Raw genomic sequence first — 24,117 nt, forward strand, 5'->3', positions numbered from 1 at the left:
ATAGAGGAGCCCCATGTCTGTCCAGGAGAAACAGGTTATAGAGCCCATGTCTGTCCAGGAGAAACAGGTTATAGAGGAGCCCCATGTCTGTCCAGGAGAAACAGGTTATAGAGCCCATGTCTGTCCAGGATAAAACAGATTATAGAGGAGCCCCATGTCTGTCCAGGAGAAACAGGTTATAGAGGAGCCCCATGTCTGTCCAGGAGAAACAGGTTATAGAGGAGCCCCATGTCTGTCCTGGAGAAACAGGTTATAGAGGAGCCCCATGTCTGTCCAGGAGAAACAGATTATAGAGGAGCCCCATGTCTGTCCAGGAGAAACAGGTTATAGAGGAGCCCCATGTCTGTCCAGGAGAAACAGGTTATAGAGCCCATGTCTGTCCAGGAGAAACAGGTTATAGAGCCCATGTCTGTCCAGGAGAAACAGGTTATAGAGGAGCCCCATGTCTGTCCAGGAGAAACAGGTTATAGAGGAGCCCCATGTCTGTCCAGGAGAAACAGGTTAGAGGAGCCCGTCTGTCCGTCTGTCTCAGCTGAGCTCTCTCGGTCTCCGTCTGATCCAAACTGAACACATTCTATGTTGCTGTTCAAACACAATGCATATTGTAGACATGCGAACTTGAACACTGTGGTATCTGAGCCAAAGGTTGGCTGGACTTTGCTATTGACCTGTAGATCTCTACATTACTCCCTACTTTATAAACTTCCATATTGTCTAACTTTGCTGTTGAAGTATAGACATCTGAGTTGCCAAACTGTTTTTCAGGGTGATATGTGATGTTTTATTCGTTTGCTCTTTCTCTCATCAAAACGAAGGAATAACGTACTAACCAAAAATTTAAAACAAATCAAAATATATTTGAGATTCTTCAAAGTAGCCACCCTTTGCCTTGACAGCGTTGCACACTCTTGGCATTCTCTCAACCAACTTCATGAGGTAGTCAACTGGAATGCATTTAAATTAACAGGTGTGTCTTGTTAAAAGTTCATTTGTGGAATTTCTTTCCTTAATTAGTTTGAGCCAATCAGGTGTGTTGTGACAAGGTAGGGGGGCATACAGAACATAGACCTATTTGGTAAAATACCATGTCCATATTATGGCAAGAACAGCTCAAATAAGCAAAGAGAAATGAGTCCATCATTACTTTAGGACATGAAGGTCAGTCAATCCGGAACATTTCAAGAACTTTAAAAGTTCCTTCAAGTGCAGCCGCAAAAACCATCAAGGCTATGATGAAACTGGCTCACATGAGGACCACCACAGGAAAGGAAGACCCAGAGTTACCTCTGCTGTAGAGGATAAGTTCATTAGAGTTACCAGCCTCAGAAATTACAGCCCAAATAGATGCTTCACAGAGTTCAAGAAACAGACACATCTCAACATCAACTGTTCAGAGGAGACTGTGTGAATCAGGCCTTCATGGTCGAATTGCTGCAAAGAAACCACTACTAAAGGACACCAATAAGAAGAGACTAGCTTGGGCCAAGAAACACAAGCAATGAACATTAGACCGGTGGAAATCTGTCCTTTGGTCTGATGAGTCCAAATCTGAGATTTTTGGTTCCAATGGATTATCTCCGCATGTGTGGTTCCCACCATGAAGCATGGAGGAGGAGGTGGTGTGGGGGTGCTTTGCTCGTGACACTGATTTATTTAGAATTCATCAATCTACACACAGGGCCGCCCGAGTGGTGTAAGGAACTGCATCGCAGTGCTAGGTCCATGGGCGGCGCATCGTTAGGGCAGGGTTCGGCCCAGCGTCGTCCGGGTCAGGGCAGGGTTCGGCCCAGCATCGTCCGGGTCAGGGCAGGGTTCGGCCCAGCGTCCTCCGGGTTAGGGGAGGGTTCGGCCCAGCGTCCTCCGGGTTAGGGGAGGGTTCGGCCCAGCGTCCTCCGGGTTAGGGGAGGGTTCGGCCCAGCGTCCTCCGGGTTAGGGGAGGGTTCGGCCCAGCGTCCTCCGGGTTAGGGGAGGGTTCGGCCCAGCGTCCTCCGGGTTAGGGGAGGGTTCGGCCCAGCGTCCTCCGGGTTAGGGGAGGGTTCGGCCCAGCGTCCTCCGGGTTAGGGGAGGGTTCGGCCCAGCTTTGTCCGGGTTAGGGGACGGTTCGGCCCAGCGTCGTCGGGGTTAGGAGACGGTTTGGCCAGCAGGGATATACTTGTCCCATTGCGCACTAGCGACTCCTGTGGCGGGCCGGGCGCAGCGCACACTGGTCGCCAGGTGTACTGTGTTTCCTCCGACACATTGGTGCGGCGGGCTGACGGGTTAAGTGGGCATTGTGTCAAGAAGCAGTGCGACTTGGTTGGGTTGTGTTTCAGAGGATGCACGGCCTTCACCTCTCCTGAGTCCGTACAGGAGTTGCAGCGATGAGACAAGACTAACTACCAATTGGATACCACAAAATTGGGGACAAAAAAGGGGTAAAAAATAAATAAACAAGTAGGTGAACAGATGATCTTTCCCCCCCTGAAGCATGGAGGAGGTGTGATGGTGCTTTGCTAGGGACACTGTCAGTGATTTATTTAGAATTCAAGGCACACTTAACCAGCATGGCTACCACATAATTCTGCAACGATACACCATCCCATCTGGTTTGGGCTTACTGGGACTGTCATTTGTTTTTCAACAGGACAATGACCTAACACACCTCCAGGCTGTGTAAGGGCTATTTTACCAAGACGGAGGGTGATGGAATGCTACATCAGATGACCTGGCCTCCACAATCACCTGACCTCAACTCAATTGAGATGGTTTGAGATGAGTTGGACTGTAGAGGGAAGGAAAAGCAACCCACAAGTGCTCAGCATATGTGGGAACTCCTTCAAGACCTTTGGAAAAGCATTCCTCATGAATCTGGTTGAGAGCATGCCAAGAGAGTGCATAGCTGTCAAGGTAAAGGGTGGCGACATTGAAGAATCTAAAAATATACTACATTTATTATTTGTTTAACACTTTGTTGGTTACTACATGATTCCATATGTGTTATTTAATAGTGTTGTCTTTTCTATTATTCTACAATGTAGAAAATATAGTACACATAAAATAAAGAAAAACCCTGGAAGGAGTCAGTGTGTTCAATCGTACTGTATATATTTATAGGGTTTGTGTATTTTATGTTGAATTCTACAGGACACATCTGGAAAAGGACTTGGTCTCAATGTCTTCCCTGTTTTTCTTTACTAAAATGCATTATTAACCCAGAGAAGTGACGACATTTTAAATAATTTAATCAACAGAGAAAGCCTTAACATTTCAAATGGATTAAAAGGTGAAATCAACGAGATAACACAGTAGTAATTAATAAATTCAGTAAAATATCAAGGAATAGGATTGAGGGCATAAAGAAAATCAAATGAGCTCTGCTTCTCAATAACAACAATGAGCTCTGCTTCTCAATAACAACAACGAGCTCTGCTTCTCCACAACAACAATGAGCTCTGCTTCTCAATAACAACAATGAGCTCTGCTTCTCCACAACAACAACGAGCTCTGCTTCTCAACAACAACAATGAGCTCTGCTTCTCCACAACAACGAGCTCTGCTTCTCCACAACAACAACGAGCTCTGCTTCTCAACAACAACAACGAGCTCTGCTTCTCAACAACAACAACGAGCTCTGCTTCTCCACAACAACAATGAGCTCTGCTTCTCCACAACAACAACGAGCTCTGCTTCTCAACAACAACAATGAGCTCTGCTTCTCCACAACAACAACGAGCTCTGCTTCTCAACAACAACAATGAGCTCTGCTTCTCCACAACAACAACGAGCTCTGCTTCTCAATAACAACAATGAGCTCTGCTTCTCAACAACAACAACGAGCTCTGCTTCTCAATAACAACAATGAGCTCTGCTTCTCAATAACAACAACGAGCTCTGCTTCTCAATAACAACAATGAGCTCTGCTTCTCAATAACAACAATGAGCTCTGCTTCTCAATAACAACAATGAGCTCTGCTTCTCCACAACAACAACGAGCTCTGCTTCTCAACAACAACAATGAGCTCTGCTTCTCCACAACAACAATGAGCTCTGCTTCTCCACAACAACAATGAGCTCTGCTTCTCCACAACAACAATGAGCTCTGCTTCTCCACAACAACAACGAGCTCTGCTTCTCAACAACAACAACGAGCTCTGCTTCTCAACAACAACAACGAGCTCTGCTTCTCCACAACAATGAGCTCTGCTTCTCCACAACAACAACGAGCTCTGCTTCTCCACAACAACAACGAGCTCTGCTTCTCAACAACAACAACGAGCTCTGCTTCTCCACAACAACAATGAGCTCTGCTTCTCCACAACAACAATGAGCTCTGCTTCTCCACAACAACAATGAGCTCTGCTTCTCCACAACAACAATGAGCTCTGCTTCTCAATAACAACAACGAGCTCTGCTTCTCAATAACAACAACGAGCTCTGCTTCTCAATAACAACAACGAGCTCTGCTTCTCAATAACAACAACGAGCTCTGCTTCTCAATAACAACAACGAGCTCTGCTTCTCAATAACAACAATGAGCTCTGCTTCTCAATAACAACAATGAGCTCTGCTTCTCAACAACAACGAGCTCCGCTTCTCAACAACAACAATGAGCTCTGCTTCTCAATAACAACAATGAGCTCTGCTTCTCAACAACAACAATGAGCTCCGCTTCTCAACAACAACGAGCTCCGCTTCTCAACAACAACGAGCTCCGCTTCTCAACAACAACGAGCTCTGCTTCTCCACAACAATGAGCTCTGTTTCTCAACAACAACAACGAGCTCTGCTTCTCAACAACAACAACGAGCTCTGCTTCTCAACAACAACAATGCGCTGACCCCTTCCTTTTTAAAACCGCAACGTTATTACAGTAAACTCCAGTAATCCCTGACTTGGAACGGAAATGTTTTCAGGTGAAGAAAATCCTGTAAACGAACACAACAAAACAAATAAGCCAAAATAAATCAATGTAGTCCCCCCCCCCAACACACACACACACACACACACACACACACACACACACACACACACACACACACACACACACACACACACACACACAGAGAAACACACACACACACACACAGAGAAACACACACACACACACACACACAGAGAGACACACACACACACACACACACACACACACACACACACACAGAGACAACACACACACACACACACACACACACACACACACACACACACACACACACACACACACACACACACACACACACACACACACACACAGAGAAACACACACACACACAGAGAAACACACACAGAGAAACACACACACACACACACACACACACACACACACACACACACACACACAGAGAAACACACACACACACAGAGAAACACACACACACACACACACACACAGAGAAACACACACACACACACACACACACACACACACACACACACACACAGAGAAACACACACACACACACACACACAGAGAAACACACACACACACACACACACAGAGAAACACACACACACACACACACACAGAGAAACACACACACACACACACACACAGAGAAACACACACACACACACACACACACACAGAGAAACACACACACACACACACACACACACACACACACACACACACACACACACACACACACACACACACACACACAGAGAAACACACACACACACACACACACACACACACACACACACACACACACACACACACACACACACACACACACACACACAGAGAAACACACACACACACACACACACACACACACACACACACACAGAGAAACACACACACACACACACACACACACACACACACACACAGAGAAACACACACACACACAGAGAAACACACACACACACACACACACACACACACACACAAAATCACAAAAATGTGACTCCAAACCCAGTGTTATTGTTTGGTGATGACGTGAGCATGTATTTAATTCATTATTAATGTCTTACTCCCAGTAGAGTAAGCCTTGGATTAGACCAGTTATCTTAAGATGTCACACACACACACACACACACACACACACACACACACACACACACACACACACACACACACACACACACACACACACACACACACACACACACACACACACACACACACACACACACACACACACACACACACACACACACACACCTTCCATCAAATGGGATTGGTTGTAACATTTTAATCTCTTGGAGCAATTAGGAAATGTCAGGCTTGTTGTAAACTTAAAATAACACGAGACTACCATTGGTCTACTCTAGCGCAGTCTACTTCACAGTCTGCACACTTGACAAAGCTTTAAATTAGCCAAACAAAAACAAAGACTACTCAGACCTTGTTTACATGGATTAGCATAGAGTTGATCGGCACTCGCTCACCGGCAGACAACACACTGCAGTTAGTACCAATAGAGTAAGAGACAACACACTGCAGTTAGTACCAATAGAGAGACAACACACTGCAGTTAGTACCAATAGAGTAAGAGACAACACACTGCAGTTAGTACCAATAGAGAGAGAGACAACACACTGCAGTTAGTACCAATAGAGAGAGAGACAACACACTGCAGTTAGTACCAATAGAGAGAGAGACAACACACTGCAGTTAGTACCAATAGAGAGAGAGACAACACACTGCAGTTAGTACCAATAGAGAGAGACAACACACTGCAGTTAGTACCAATAGAGTAAGAGACAACACACTGCAGTTAGTACCAATAGAGTAAGAGACAACACACTGCAGTTAGTACCAATAGAGAGAGAGACAACACACTGCAGTTAGTACCAATAGAGAGAGAGACAACACACTGCAGTTAGTACCAATAGAGAGAGAGACAACACACTGCAGTTAGTACCAATAGAGAGAGACAACACACTGCAGTTAGTACCAATAGAATAAGAGACAACACACTGCAGTTAGTACCAATAGAGAGACAACACACTGCAGTTAGTACCAATAGAGAGAGACAACACACTGCAGTTAGTACCAATAGAGAGAGACAACACACTGCAGTTAGTACCAATAGAGAGAGACAACACACTGCAGTTAGTACCAATAGAGAGAGACAACACACTGCAGTTAGTACCAATAGAGAGAGACAACACACTGCAGTTAGTACCAATAGAGAGAGACAACACACTGCAGTTAGTACCAATAGAGAGAGACAACACACTGCAGTTAGTACCAATAGAGAGAGACAACACACTGCAGTTAGTACCAATAGAGAAAGAGACAACACACTGCAATTAGTACCAATAGAATAAGAGACAACACACTGCAGTTAGTACCAATAGAGAAAGAGACAACACACTGCAATTAGTACCAATAGAATAAGAGACAACACACTGCAGTTAGTACCAATAGAATAAGAGACAACACACTGCAGTTAGTACCAATAGAGAGAGACAACACACTGCAGTTAGTACCAATAGAATAAGAGACAACACACTGCAGTTAGTACCAATAGAGAGAGACAACACACTGCAGTTAGTACCAATAGAATAAGAGACAACACACTGCAGTTAGTACCAATAGAATAAGAGACAACACACTGCAGTTAGTACCAATAGAGAGAGACAACACACTGCAGTTAGTACCAATAGAGTGAGAGACAACACACTGCAGTTAGTACCAATAGAGTGAGAGACAACACACTGCAGTTAGTACCAATAGAGAGAGACAACACACTGCAGTTAGTACCAATAGAATAAGAGACAACACACTGCAGTTAGTACCAATAGAGAGAGACAACACACTGCAGTTAGTACCAATAGAGAAAGAGACAACACACTGCAGTTAGTACCAATAGAATAAGAGACAACACACTGCAGTTAGTACCAATAGAATAAGAGACAACACACTGCAGTTAGTACCAATAGAGAGAGACAACACACTGCAGTTAGTACCAATAGAGAGACAACACACTGCAGTTAGTACCAATAGAGAGAGACAACACACTGCAGTTAGTACCAATAGAGAGAGAGACAACACACTGCAGTTAGTACCAATAGAGAGAGAGACAACACACTGCAGTTAGTACCAATAGAGAGACAACACACTGCAGTTAGTACCAATAGAGAGACAACACACTGCAGTTAGTACCAATAGAGAGAGACAACACACTGCAGTTAGTACCAATAGAGAGAGAGACAACACACTGCAGTTAGTACCAATAGAATAAGAGACAACACACTGCAGTTAGTACCAATAGAGAGAGAGACAACACACTGCAGTTAGTACCAATAGAATAAGAGACAACACACTGCAGTTAGTACCAATAGAATAAGAGACAACACACTGCAGTTAGTACCAATAGAGAGAGAGACAACACACTGCAGTTAGTACCAATAGAGAGAGAGACAACACACTGCAGTTAGTACCAATAGAATAAGAGACAACACACTGCAGTTAGTACCAATAGAGAGAGAGACAACACACTGCAGTTAGTACCAATAGAGAGAGACAACACACTGCAGTTAGTACCAATAGAGAGAGAGACAACACACTGCAGTTAGTACCAATAGAGAGAGACAACACACTGCAGTTAGTACCAATAGAGAGAGACAACACACTGCAGTTAGTACCAATAGAGAGAGACAACACACTGCAGTTAGTACCAATAGAGAGAGACAACACACTGCAGTTAGTACCAATAGAGAGAGACAACACACTGCAGTTAGTACCAATAGAGAGAGACAACACACTGCAGTTAGTACCAATAGAGAGAGAGACAACACACTGCAGTTAGTACCAATAGAGAGAGACAACACACTGCAGTTAGTACCAATAGAAAGAGACAACACACTGCAGTTAGTACCAATAGAGAGAGAGAGAGACAACACACTGCAGTTAGTTAGTACCAACTGCAGTTAGAGAGAGAGACAACACACTGCAGTTAGTACCAATAGAGAAAGAGACAACACACTGCAGTTAGTACCAATAGAGAAAGAGACAACACACTGCAGTTAGTACCAATAGAGAAAGAGACAACACACTGCAGTTAGTACCAATAGAGAGAGACAACACACTGCAGTTAGTACCAATAGAGAAAGAGACAACACACTGCAGTTAGTACCAATAGAGAGAGACAACACACTGCAGTTAGTACCAATAGAAAGAGACAACACACTGCAGTTAGTACCAATAGAGAAAGAGACAACACACTGCAGTTAGTACCAATAGAGAGAGACAACACACTGCAGTTAGTACCAATAGAGAGAGACAACACACTGCAGTTAGTACCAATAGAGAGAGACAACACACTGCAGTTAGTACCAATAGAGAGAGACAACACACTGCAGTTAGTACCAATAGAGAGAGACAACACACTGCAGTTAGTACCAATAGAGAGAGACAACACACTGCAGTTAGTACCAATAGAGTAAGAGACAACACACTGCAGTTAGTACCAATAGAGTAAGAGACAACACACTGCAGTTAGTACCAATAGAGTAAGAGACAACACACTGCAGTTAGTACCAATAGAGAGAGACAACACACTGCAGTTAGTAACAATAGAGAGACAACACACTGCAGTTAGTACCAATAGAGAGACAACACACTGCAGTTAGTACCAATAGAGAGACAACACACTGCAGTTAGTACCAATAGAGAGACAACACACTGCAATTAGTACCAATAGAGAGACAACACACTGCAGTTAGTACCAATAGAGAGAGACAACACACTGCAGTTAGTACCAATAGAGAGACAACACACTGCAGTTAGTACCAATAGAGAGAGACAACACACTGCAGTTAGTACCAATAGAGAGAGACAACAAGCGACACCTGGTCGAAAGAAGCTGAAGTATTCAAACTGTAAGCAAATGACGTGGTGAGCCCAAGCAGTACAGACGGGTACACGGAGAGCTCAGCCCTACCTGAGCTAATAGTACCGATAGGTACAGTGCACTTAGAAAATACTCAGACCCTCTGACTTTCTCCACTTTTTATTGTTACAGCCTTATTCAAGAATTGATTTTTAAAAAAAATCTCTCTTAATCTACACAACACACCATAAATGACAAAGCAAAAACATTTAGACATTTTTCCAAATGTATTAAACATACAAAACTGAAATATTACATATTACATATTACATATAAGTATTCAGACATTTGACATTTACATTTGAGTCATTTAGCAGACGCTCTTATCCAGAGCGACTTACAAATTGGTGCATTCACCTTATGGCATCCAGTGGAACAGTCACTTTACAATAGTGCATCTAAATCTTAAAGGGGGGGGGGGTGAGAAGGATTACTTATCCTATCCTAGGTATTCCCAGACCCTTTACTCAGTACTTTGTTGAAGCACCTTAGGCAGCATTTACAGCCTCAAGTCTTCTTGACGCTACAAGATTGGTACACCTGCATTGTCCACACACAATCAAACAGACTCCAACCTCTCCACAATGGCCAAGACCAGAGAGCTGTGTAAGGACATCAGGGTTAAATTGTAGACCTGCACGAGGCTGGGGTGGGCTACAGGACAATAGGCAAGCAGCTTGGTGAGAAGGCAACAACTGTTGGCGCAATTATTAGAAAATGGAAGAAGTTCAAGATGATGGTCAATCACCCTCGGTCTGGGGCTCCATGCAAGATCTTACCTCGTGGGGCATCAATGATCATGAGGAAGGTGAGGGATCAGCCCAGAAGTACATGGCAGGACCTGGTCAATGACCTGAAGAGAGCTGGGACCACAGTCTCAAAGAAAACCATTAGTAACACACTACGCCGTCATGGATTAAAATCCTGCAGCGCACGCAAGGTGCCCCTGCTCCAGCCAGCGCATGTCCAGGCCCGTCTGAAGTTTGCCAATGACCATCTGGATGGTCCAGAGGAGGAACGGTAGAAGGTCATGTGGTCTGATGAGACAAAAATATAGCTTTTTGGTCTAAACTCCACTCGCTGTGTTTGGAGGAAGAAGGATGAGTACAACCCCAAGAACATCATCCCAACCGTGAAGCATGGAGGTGGAAACATCATCCTTTGGGGATGCTTTTCTGCAAAGGGGACAGGACGACTGCACCGTATTGAGGGGAGGATGGATGGGGCCATGTATCGTGAGATCTTGGCCAACAACCTCCTTCCCTCAGTCAGAGCATTGAAGATGGGTCGTGGCTGGGTCTTCCAGCATGACAACGAGCCGAAACACACAGTCAGGTCAACTAAGGAGTGGCTCCGTAAGAAGCATCTCAAGGTCCTGGAGTGGCCTAGCCAGTCTACAGACCTGAACCCAATAGAACATCTTTGGAGGGAGCTGAAAGTCCGTATTGCCCAGCGACAGCCCCAAAACCTGAAGGATCTGGAGAAGGTCTGTATGGAGGAGTGGGCCAAAATCCCTGCTGCAGTGTGTGCAAACCTGGTCAAAAACTACAGGAAACGTATGATCTCTGTGATTGTAAACAAAGGTTTCTGTTTTGCAGGTTATCAAATACTTGTTCTCCCCACTGTGTGTGTGTATATATATGTATGTATGTATGTATGTATGTATGTATGTATGTATGTATGTATGTATGTATGTATGTATGTATGTATGTATGTATGTATGTATGTATGTATGTATGTATGTATGTATGTATGTATGTATGTATGTATGTATGTATGTATGTATGTATGTATGTATGTAAGGTAGGCCACTTGATTTCAACATCTGAACAGAGTGGACAGGCTAGCCTGCTGTTCAAACAGTGGGAGACAGACAGAAGGGTGCGTTCATAACAATTAAACTGTTCAACCTTGGATCTATTTGGTAACAAGTTGGCTAAACTTGAAAATATAAAGATCAGCTGGCTACTCGCTAGCTAGTAAGTAGCCAATAGTAGATACATAGAGACGGCAGGTGGGCAGACAGGTTGCTGGTCACGCTGCCAGGCAGCTACTCGAACACAAGCCCATGTAACAGATGTGAAACGGCTAGCTTAGTTAGCGGTGGTGCGCGCTAAATAGCGTTATCATATATAACGGATGTGAAACGGCTAGCTTAGTTAGCGGTGGTGCGCGCTAAATAGCGTTATCATATATAACGGATGTGAAACGGCTAGCTTAGTTAGCGGTGGTGCGCGCTAAATGGCGTTATCATATATAACGGATGTGAAACAGCTAGCTTAGTTAGCGGTGGTGCGCGCTAAATAGCGTTATATATAACGGATGTGAAACGGCTAGCTTAGTTAGCGGTGGTGCGCGCTAAATAGCGTTATCATATATAACGGATGTGAAACGGCTAGCTTAGTTAGCGGTGGTGCGCGCTAAATAGCGTTATATATAACAGATGTGAAACGGCTAGCTTAGTTAGCGGTGGTGCGCGCTAAATAGCGTTATCATATATAACGGATGTGAAACGGCTAGCTTAGTTAGCGGTGGTTCGCGCTAAATAGCGTTTCAATCGGTGACGTCACTTGCTCTGAGATCTTGAAGTAGTGGTTCCCCTTGCTCTGCAAGGGCCGCAGCTTTTGTGGAGCGATGGGTAACGATGCTTCGAGGGGTGACTGTTGTTGATGTGTGCAGAGGGTCCCTGGTTCGCGCCCGGGTATGGGCGAGGGGACGGTCTAAAGTTATACTGTTACACCCACGTGCTAAAAAAGTCAGTCATTATTAGTGAATGTACGTTATGGTCATGGCATTTTCACAGACTTGAAAGACAGATCAGTGATTACTGCACAAAAGCAGGTTAAACTATTTTGATAAAATAATGTAATTATTAGTGGGTCTTATGGTTGTGGAAGGTTTATATTCAGCCTATTTGTATCTCCGCAAGCCCTGAATTCATTAGGCCCACAAAAACCAAGGTCTAACCCTAGTCAATTGTAGAGCCAGAGTAATGGGTACACAGAGACCACACACAGTCTAAACCCTAGTAGCTAGTCAATAGTAGAGCCAGATAGGTAGATGGGTACACAGAGACCACACACAGTCTAAACCCTAGTAGCTAGTCAATATTAGAGCCAGATAGGTAGATGGGTACACAGAGACCACACACAGTCTAAACCCTAGTAGCTAGTCAATAGTAGAGCCAGATAGGTAGATGGGTACACAGAGACCACACACAGTCTAAACCCTAGTAGCTAGTCAATAGTAGAGCCAGATAGGTAGATGGGTACACAGAGACCACACACAGTCTAAACCCTAGTAGCTAGTCAATAGTACAGGTAGATACATAGAGAGATGGCAGGTGGAACAGAGACAGGCTGCAGGTCACGCTGCCGGCCAGAGAGCCACACCTGTGGTCCTGGTAACTCACCTGTAGTAAAAAGCTCTACTGCAGCAGACTTTGACCTGTAGTCACAGGTACAGATCACCTGTGACTGGAGTAAGCTTCTACACTGTAAAACGTCCTCATGACCGAGCTCAGTGAGAGATGAGGACTGCTTTCTCCACGTGTCCTTCAGAATCATGAGGTGATGACGTGAAATATACAGAATCCTAGACGTCGCGGCGGTGATGAAACGCTGCCGGCCAGAGAGCCACACCTGTGGTCCTGGTAACTCACCTGTAGTAAACCTTGGTTCTGAAGGTTTGTGTTTTAGGTAAGCCATGGTAATGGAGACCATGTTCATAAAAAAAGTCTGACTTGCACGATGAACGTTCAAGTGATTTCCTATTAGAGGTCGACCGATTTAAATCGGAGTGGCCGATTAATTAGGGCCGATTTCAAGTTTTCATAACAATCATAAAAATTATTTTTGGCCACAGATTTATAAAAATTAAAAGTTTTTTTTTTCCCACACCTTTATTTAACTAGGTAAGTCAGTTAAGAACACATTCTTATTTTCAATGACGGCCTAGGAACGGTAGGTTAACTGCCTCGTTCAGGGGCAGAACGACAGATGTTCACCTTGTCAGCTCGGAGGATCCAATCTTGCAGCCGTACAGTTAACTAGTCCAACGCAATAACGACCTGCTTCTCTCTCGTTGCCCTCCACAAGGAGACTGCCTGTTACGCGAATGCAGTAAGCCATAGTAAGTTGCTAGCTAGCATTAAACTTATCTTATAAAAAAAACAATCAATCATAATCACTAGTTAACTACACATGGTTGATATTACTAGATATTATCTAGCGTGTCCTGCGTTGCATATAATCTGACTGAGCATACAAGCATACAAGTATCTAAGTATCTGACTGAGCATACAAGTATCTAAGTATCTGACTGAGCGGTGGTAGGCAGAAGCAGGCGCTGTAAACATTCATTCAAACAGCACTTTAGTGCGTTTTGCCAGCAGCTCTTCGTTGTGCGTCAAGCATTGCGCTGTTTATAACTTCAAGCCTATCAACTCCCGAGATGAGGCTGGTGTAACCGAAGTGAAATGGCTAGCTAGTTAGCGCGCGCTAATAGTGTTTCAAACGTCACTCGCTCTGAGTCTTCTAGTAGTTGTTCCCCTTGTTCTGCATGGGTAACGCTGCTTCGATGGGGGCTGTTGTCGATGTGTTCCTGTTTCGAGCCCAGGTAGGGGCGAGGAGAGGGACGGAAGCTATACTGTTACACTGGCAATACTAAAGTGCCTATTTGTAAGTCGCTCTGGATAAGAGCGTCTGCTAAATGACTTAAATGTAAATGTATAAGAACATCCAATAGTCAAAGGTTAATGAAATACAAATGGTATAGAGGGAAAGAGTCCTATAATAACTACAACCTAAAACTTCTTACCTGGGAATATTGGAGACTCATGTTAAAAGGAACCACCAGCTTTCATATGTTCTCATGTTCTGAGCAAGGAACTGAAACGTTAGCTTTTTTACACGGCACATATTGCACTTTTACTTTCTTCTCCAACACTTTGAACATGTTTCATTATTTACTTGAGGCTAAATTGATTTTATTGCTGTATTATATTAAGTTAATAAGTGTTCATTTCAGTATTGTTGTAATGGTCATTATTACAAATGTAAGAAAATTGGCCGATTTAATCGGTATCGGCTTTTTTGGTCCTCCAATAAATCGGTATCAGCGTTGAAAAATCATAATCGGTCGATCCTCTATTTCCTATACAAAGCCCTAGCTGACGTTAAGGTATACAAAACAATAAATCACAGCTGTCTTTTTTTGTCTGGCAACTTACCTTACCGGTCTCACCAAAATAATATTTGGGTCAATACTATATTACACTTCTGCCAAGTAGTTGACAAAGTAGAACGTTGTTGGGGTGTGGTTAACTCTAACTCGTCTCCCTGAAGACCCATGGTCCAGGACAGAGAGGCTTTATCAGGATGGCCTTTAGGCTGTGCCCACCGGCAGGAAGTAGGGGACTTCCTTTGGGAGATTCCAACCACCACAACACCTCCCTCCCTGCCTCTCTCTGGGAGATACAACAGATCTAGCTCCTCCCCTATTCCCAGATCATGATGTCTGTTTAAAAATTAAAAATTAAATTAAACATCCAACACAGTCCAAAATGGGTGTCAAACAGCCCCTATCCTGTAGTTGAATATGTTTTCAACAACATGCTCACAAACCAAGAAAGAGGAGTCATGTTCAAACACGTTGAGAGACAGGACTTGTCTGGTTACTCCTTGTTTTGGCCAAACGCTAGGCCACGCCCACAGACATTAGTTTCTTCTCTACAATGAGTCTGGATCTGAGTACCTCCCCGGGGGATTCTAGAATGGAAATCCATTCTAGACCTTCTGATTGGTCGCAGAAACCGATTGAGTTGTGCCAGAGCCAGGTGTGTAAAGCTGCGTTTTGAAAATGTGTAATTGGCTTTGATACTCTAATTGGTTAGGAGATTATCCAATCGCTGATGACTTTGTTTTATACAAAAAGCCCTCATTTTGGATGTCACCTCAAACGACTTCCAAGTATGCTGCGGAAGAACTCACTTTGAGTCGTCGGGCGAAGTCGGGGCACGTTTGGAGAGAAATTATAGTGATGCAACAGATGCATTGTGAAACGGTTGAGTTTCTGTTAAGGTCAGATGAAAAGACAACATTATGTTTTTAACTTTGATTTTTAAATGTTTTTAACGTTTTTAACTTTTTTTTGTTTCCCCAGTTCGTCCATCGGTCTGGTTTGTCTGGTTCCCGAGAATCTCTCTCTCTCTCGTCTGTCACTGTGGGATCATCTGCGCTGGTGGTGTGTGTGGTGTGTGTGTGTGTGTGTGTGTGTGTGTGTGTGTGTGTGTGTGTGTGTGTAACGATGGCTCCAGCTCAAATGTGTCCCTGTGTGATAGCAGAGGCGGGCTGGTCAGCCAACCTATCAGGTCCAGCTCAGAAAGACAAAAGACAGACATGTCACTCACAGACTCCTTTAACAAAGACCGACAGCACAATGACTGTGGATTGAGGCCTAAATGGCACCCTATCCTCTTTTAGTGCACTACCTTTGGCCAGGGCCTATAGGGAATAGGGCCCATGGGGAATAGGGTGTGATTTGGGATGTATAGCCTTGGTAGCTGAGCCTGGCAGGCTCAGGGATGAGACAGAATGGGATGTGGCAGACAGAATGGGATGTGAACATGCACTTGTTGTTTCACTTCAAAGAGGCCGTGGTCATTTTTTTCTCTCTCCCTCACCAAGAGAAAATACATTTTTTGATCCAAAACTGTCTGTCTGTCAAATGTCAAGGCCTTCATTCACTTCAAAGAGGATGGTATTTAACCATGTAAAGTCCAACTATCTCAAAGAGAATCAAGAAGGATTTTCTATGATCCAAAAACCTGTACAGTTGTCAAACTTTTCAAATGTCTTCAATGACCAGGTAAATACAGCCCCATTTATTAATGTGATTCAGTGACCAGGTAAATACAGCCCCATTTATTAATGTGATTCAGTGACCAGGTAAATACAGCCCCATTTATTAATGTGATTCAGTGACCAGGTAAATATAGCCCCATTTATTAATGTGATTCAGTGACCAGGTAAATACAGCCCCATTTATTAATGTGATTCAGTGACCATGTAAACCCAGATGCCCATACAGCCCAATCTATTAAAATAAGTTATTTTATTTATTTTGATGTAATTATTATTCCCTAAACTGAACCCGGACAATAGTCTCACCAAGTTGCCCCAGAAACTACAGTTAAATGGAATACCTGTCAAATGATGTGAGGTCTCATGTAGCCTAGGATAAATAAGGCTTGGTTCTGACTCACTTCCACCAGGTACTGCTTAACCTCAGTCTAGCGAACGTCAAACTCAGCCTCTTTGTGCGTAGGTAAACTGCACCGTCAGGGCGCACCTTGCGCAAAAACTTTGCCCCGTTTTGGCATTCAGAAAACCTCGTTTTATCTGTCTAGAACTACAAAAGTTGTTAAGAAAAACATACCTCTGGTGGACTTAAATTGAACGTATCAGCTATTTTCCCGTAGAGTTCTTTGACGTTAGTAAATCCCTCGATCCTTCCCGTGGGGCTGCCGTGGGCGAGCTGAGTGTGGAACACTAGTTTGGGCCGCAGGTTGGCAGGTGGCGGTGGGAGCCCCGCTCCGTTTACGGTCGACTTCACGGAGCTCCCAGTTGCGTGTCCACCGACCTCCTCGTTCTCCACCAGGTTCGAGCTCTCTCTCGACTTGTTCTTCTTTCTCCTCAGTCCTAAAGGCATTGTGTTTTTTTGGCGTCAATAAATCGGTTTGATCGGTTGATAAATCCTTTGGTCGGTCGGTCCGGTTAGAACATTGGAGTGGCAACCAGTTGCACAAATCCTCTTTCCTTCCGCATTTACCTCGACAAAACCTCGACTGACTCTCCTTTTTCCAGGTTCGACTTTGTTCTTCGACAGTGAGTGACTCGTCAACCCAACCCCAAACTTGCAAATTAAACGGCGGTGATATTCAACAGGTAGGTGGCGAACGTGCGACGCGATGTTTTCTTCGTTGTATCTATCTTACTGTATCTATCTTACTGTATCTCTCAACTCTATCAGACAACTGCGCCTCTGTTTCAATATGCTGGGAACGCAGGCGCAGTGGGGGCATGGAGATATGCGCCGTACAGGCAGGCCTGTTATACCTGTCGTCCTGCTGACTCAGGTGACCAATCGGAGTCTTCAATCAAAACAACATATGTTTCAAGAACATACATGTACACATTTTGTTATAAAGTAGAGTACTTAAAGTTGTCACCCTTAGTTGTCCCCCCCTCCCCCTTCATATGGAGTTTATGGATCCAGGCCTTTAAAGGGACTATTGACTTGGACAATTGACTGGGACCAGATATTTTTGGGGGCATTTGAAACACCTTGGACCCTCCCCCCCCCTATAGGCCCACCATTTACTAGCCAGATAATAACTATTTATCATCATAGTTTTCTATTGGACCCCCCCCCCCCCCCCCCCTATAGGCCCACCATTTACTAGCCAGATAATAACTATTTAGCATCAGTTTTCTATTGGACCCCCCTATAGGCCCACCATTTACTAGCCAGATAATAACTATTTAGCATCAGTTTTCTATTGGACCCCCCCCCTATAGGCCCACCATTTACTAGCCAGATAATAACTATTTAGCATCATAGTTTTCTATTTGTGTGTATTTTCTGCTGCAGCCATTCCTCCCAGCCGTCTATAATGTAAAGCTCCCTTCCCCCACAATGTATCCTACTGTTTTCCCTCCACTGACTTTATTTGAAAATCCTTGAACACTTTACACTATATGAATAAGACTGTACCTGCCTATGTAAAAACAGGTTTTTGTAAATTCCTCTATGAGCCAAGTCGGCAAATGGTCTGATTCAAACGTAGGCCTTAATTTAGGCCTTTATCCCCCACCTGCATCAGTTTATTCAGATCCCCATTAGTTGTTGGGGTCCACACAAAACACATGACTAAAGAACACAAAACACATGACTAAAGAACACAACACACATGACTAAAGAACACAACACACATGACTAAAGAACACAAAACACATGACTAAAGAACACAACACACATGACTAAAGAACACAACACACATGACTAAAGAACACAACATGACTAAAGAACACTAAACACATGACTAAAGAACACTAAACACATGACTAAAGAACACTAAACACATGACTAAAGAACACTAAACACATGACTAAAGAACACTAAACACATGACTAAAGAACACAACATGACTAAAGAACACTAAACACATGACTAAAGAACACTAAACACATGACTAAAGAACACTAAACACATGACTAAAGAACACTAAACACATGACTAAAGAACACTAAACACATGACTAAAGAACACTAAACACATGACTAAAGAACACAACATGACTAAAGAACACTAAACACATGACTAAAGAACACTACGAATAAAGAACACTAAACACATGACTAAAAACACATGAATAAAGAACACAAAACACATGACTAAAGAACACAAAACTACATGATAAAGAACACTAAACACATGACTAAAGAACACTACGAATAAAGAACACTAAACACATGACTAAAGAACACTACGAATAAAGAACACAAAACACATGACTAAAGAACACAACACACATGACTAAAGAACACTAAACATGACTAAAGAACACTAAACACATGACTAAAGAACACTAAACATGACTAAAGAACACTAAACATGACTAAAGAACACTAAACATGACTAAAGAACACTAAACACATGACTAAAGAACACAAAACACATGACTAAAGAACACTAAACACATGACTAAAGAACACAAAACACATGACTAAAGAACACTAAACACATGACTAAAGAACACAACGAATAAAGAACACAAAACACATGACTAAAGAACACAAAACACATGACTAAAGAACACTAAACACATGACTAAAGAACACAACACATGACTAAAGAACACAACGAATAAAGAACACTAAACACATGACTAAAGAACACTAAACACATGACTAAAGAACACTAAACACATGACTAAAGAACACAAAACACATGACTAAAGAACACAAAACACATGACTAAAGAACACTAAACACATGACTAAAGAACACAACGAATAAAGAACACTAAACACATGACTAAAGAACACTAAACACATGACTAAAGAACACTAAACACATGACTAAAGAACACTAAACACATGACTAAAGAACACTACGAATAAAGAACACTAAACACATGACTAAAGAACACTAAACACATGACTAAACAACACTACGAATAAAGAACACTAAACACATGACTAAAGAACACTACGAATAAAGAACACAACACATGACTAAAGAACACTAAACACATGACTAAAGAACACTAAACACATGACTAAAGAACACTAAACACATGACTAAAGAACACTAAACACATGACTAAAGAACACTAAACACATGACTAAAGAACACTAAACACATGACTAAAGAACACTAAACACATGACTAAAGAACACTACGAATAAAGAACACTAAACACATGACTAAAGAACACAACACATGACTAAAGAACACAACGAATAAAGAACACTAAACACATGACTAAAGAACACTAAACACATGACTAAAGAACACTAAACACATGACTAAAGAACACTAAACACATGACTAAAGAACACTACGAATAAAGAACACTAAACACATGACTAAAGAACACTACGAATAAAGAACACTAAACACATGACTAAAGAACACAACACATGACTAAAGAACACAACGAATAAAGAACACTAAACACATGACTAAAGAACACTAAACACATGACTAAAGAACACTAAACACATGACTAAAGAACACTAAACACATGACTAAAGAACACTACGAATAAAGAACACAAAACACATGACTAAAGAACACTAAACACATGACTAAAGAACACTAAACACATGAAAGAACACTAAACACATGACTAAAGAACACTAAACACATGACTAAAGAACACTAAACACATGACTAAAGAACACTAAACACATGACTAAAGAACACTAAACACATGACTAAAGAACACTAAACACATGACTAAAGAACACAACACATGACTAAAGAACACAACGAATAAAGAACACTAAACACATGACTAAAGAACACTAAACACATGACTAAAGAACACTAAACACATGACTAAAGAACACTAAACACATGACTAAAGAACACTAAACACATGACTAAAGAACACTAAACACATGACTAAAGAACACAAAACACATGACTAAAGAACACAACTAAAGAACACTAAAACGAATAAAGAACACTAAACACATGACTAAAGAACACTAAACACATGACTAAAGAACACTAAACACATGACTAAAGAACACAAAACACATGACTAAAGAACACAAAACACATGACTAAAGAACACTAAACACATGACTAAAGAACACAAAACACATGACTAAAGAAACACTAAACACATGACTAAAGAACACTAAACACATGACTAAAGAACACTAAAACACTAAAATAAAGAACATGACTAAAGAACACTAAACACATGACTAAAGAACACTACGAATAAAGAACACTAAACACATGACTAAAGAACACTAAACACATGACTAAACAACACTACGAATAAAGAACACTAAACACATGACTAAAGAACACTACGAATAAAGAACACAACACATGACTAAAGAACACTAAACACATGACTAAAGAACACAACACATGACTAAAGAACACAACGAATAAAGAACACTAAACACATGACTAAAGAACACTAAACACATGACTAAAGAACACTAAACACATGACTAAAGAACACTAAACACATGACTAAAGAACACTAAACACATGACTAAAGAACACTACGAATAAAGAACACTAAACACATGACTAAAGAACACACATGATAAAGAACAAACACATGACTAAAGAACACTAAACACATGACTAAAGAACACTAAACACATGACTAAAGAACACTAAACACATGACTAAAGAACACTAAACACATGACTAAAGAACACTAAACACATGACTAAAGAACACTACATGAATAAAGAACACTAAACACATGACTAAAGAACACTACGAATAAAGAACACTAAACACATGACTAAAGAACACAACACATGACTAAAGAACACAACGAATAAAGAACACAACACATGACTAAAGAACACTAAACACATGACTAAAGAACACTAAACACATGACTAAAGAACACTAAACACATGACTAAACAACACTACGAATAAAGAACACTAAACACTACGAATAAAGAACACTAAACACATGACTAAAGAACACACTAAAGAACAAACACATGACTAAAGAACACTAAACACATGACTAAAGAACACTAAACACATGACTAAAGAACACTAAACACATGACTAAAAGAACACTAAACACATGACTAAAGAACACTAAACACATGACTAAAGAACACTAAACACATGACTAAAGAACACTAAACACATGACTAAAGAACACTAAACACATGACTAAAGAACACAACGAATAAAGAACACTAAACACATGACTAAAGAACACTAAACACATGACTAAAGAACACAACGAATAAAGAACACTAAACACATGACTAAAGAACACTAAACACATGACTAAAGAACACTAAACACATGACTAAAGAACACTAAACACATGACTAAAGAACACTAAACACATGACTAAAGAACACTAAACACATGACTAAAGAACACTAAACACATGACTAAAGAACACTAAACACATGACTAAAGAACACTAAACACATGACTAAAGAACACTAAACACATGACTAAAGAACACTAAACACATGACTAAAGAACACTAAACATGACTAAAGAACACAACACATGACTAAAGAACACTAAACACATGACTAAAGAACACAACACATGACTAAAGAACACAACACATGACTAAAGAACACTAAACACATGACTAAAGAACACTAAACACATGACTAAAGAACACTAAACACATGACTAAAGAACACTAAACACATGACTAAAGAACACTAAACACATGACTAAAGAACACTAAACACATGACTAAAGAACACTAAACATGACTAAAGAACACTAAACATGACTAAAGAACACTAAACACATGACTAAAGAACACTACGAATAAAGAACACTAAACACATGACTAAAGAACACTACGAATAAAGAACACAAAACACATAACTAAAGAACACTAAACATGACTAAAGAACACTAAACACATGACTAAAGAACACTAAACACATGACTAAAGAACACAAAACGAATAAAGAACACTAAACACATGACTAAAGAACACAAAACACATGACTAAAGAACACTAAACACATGACTAAAAACACTAAAGAACACACGAATAAAGAACACAAAACACATGACTAAAGAACACAAAACACATGACTAAAGAACACTAAACACATGACTAAAGAACACTAAAGAAAACACATGACTAAAGAACACAAAACACATGACTAAAGAACATGAATAAAGAACACAAAAACATGACTAAAGAACACTAAACACATGACTAAAGAACACTAAACACATGACTAAAGAACACTACGAATAAAGAACACTAAACACATGACTAAAGAACACTACGAATAAAGAACACTAAACACATGACTAAAGAACACAACGAATAAAGAACACAACACATGACTAAAGAACACTAAACACATGACTAAAGAACACAACACATGACTAAAGAACACTAAACACATGACTAAAGAACACTAAACACATGACTAAAGAACACAACGAATAAAGAACACAACACATGACTAAAGAACACTAAACACATGACTAAAGAACACTAAACACATGACTAAAGAACACTAAACACATGACTAAAGAACACTAAACACATGACTAAAGAACACTAAACACATGACTAAAGAACACTAAACACATGACTAAAGAACACTAAACACATGACTAAAGAACACTAAACACATGACTAAAGAACACTAAAACATGACTAAAGAACACAAAACACATGACTAAAGAACACTAAATAAAGAACACTAAACACATGACTAAAGAACACTACGAATAAAGAACACTAAACACATGACTAAAGAACACTACGAATAAAGAACACTAAACACATGACTAAATGAACACTACGAATAAAGAATACTAAACACATGACTAAAGAACACTACGAATAAAGAACACTAAACACATGACTAAAGAACACTAAACACATGACTAAAGAACACTAAACACATGACTAAAGAACACTAAACACATGACTAAAGAACACTAAACACATGACTAAAGAACACTAAACACATGACTAAAGAACACTAAACATGACTAAAG

At 41.4% G+C, this 24,117-nt stretch overlaps 1 protein-coding gene across 1 annotated transcript in view; it reads right to left on the reverse strand.

Moving 5' to 3' along the window:
* gipc2 (GIPC PDZ domain containing family, member 2) overlaps positions 1–17,862 on the reverse strand; it is a 67,788-nt gene extending 49,926 nt beyond the window's left edge. The window contains exon 1 of the mRNA XM_046360602.1: positions 17,265–17,862. Coding sequence (XP_046216558.1) covers positions 17,265–17,537 — 273 coding nt within the window. The 5' untranslated portion in view covers positions 17,538–17,862. The remainder of the gene's footprint in view (positions 1–17,264) is intronic.
* Positions 17,863–24,117: the final 6,255 nt, after the last annotated feature.

The sequence above is a fragment of the Oncorhynchus gorbuscha genome, linkage group LG08 (genome assembly GCF_021184085.1).
Source record: "Oncorhynchus gorbuscha isolate QuinsamMale2020 ecotype Even-year linkage group LG08, OgorEven_v1.0, whole genome shotgun sequence".
Taxonomy (NCBI): Eukaryota; Metazoa; Chordata; class Actinopteri; order Salmoniformes; family Salmonidae; genus Oncorhynchus; species Oncorhynchus gorbuscha.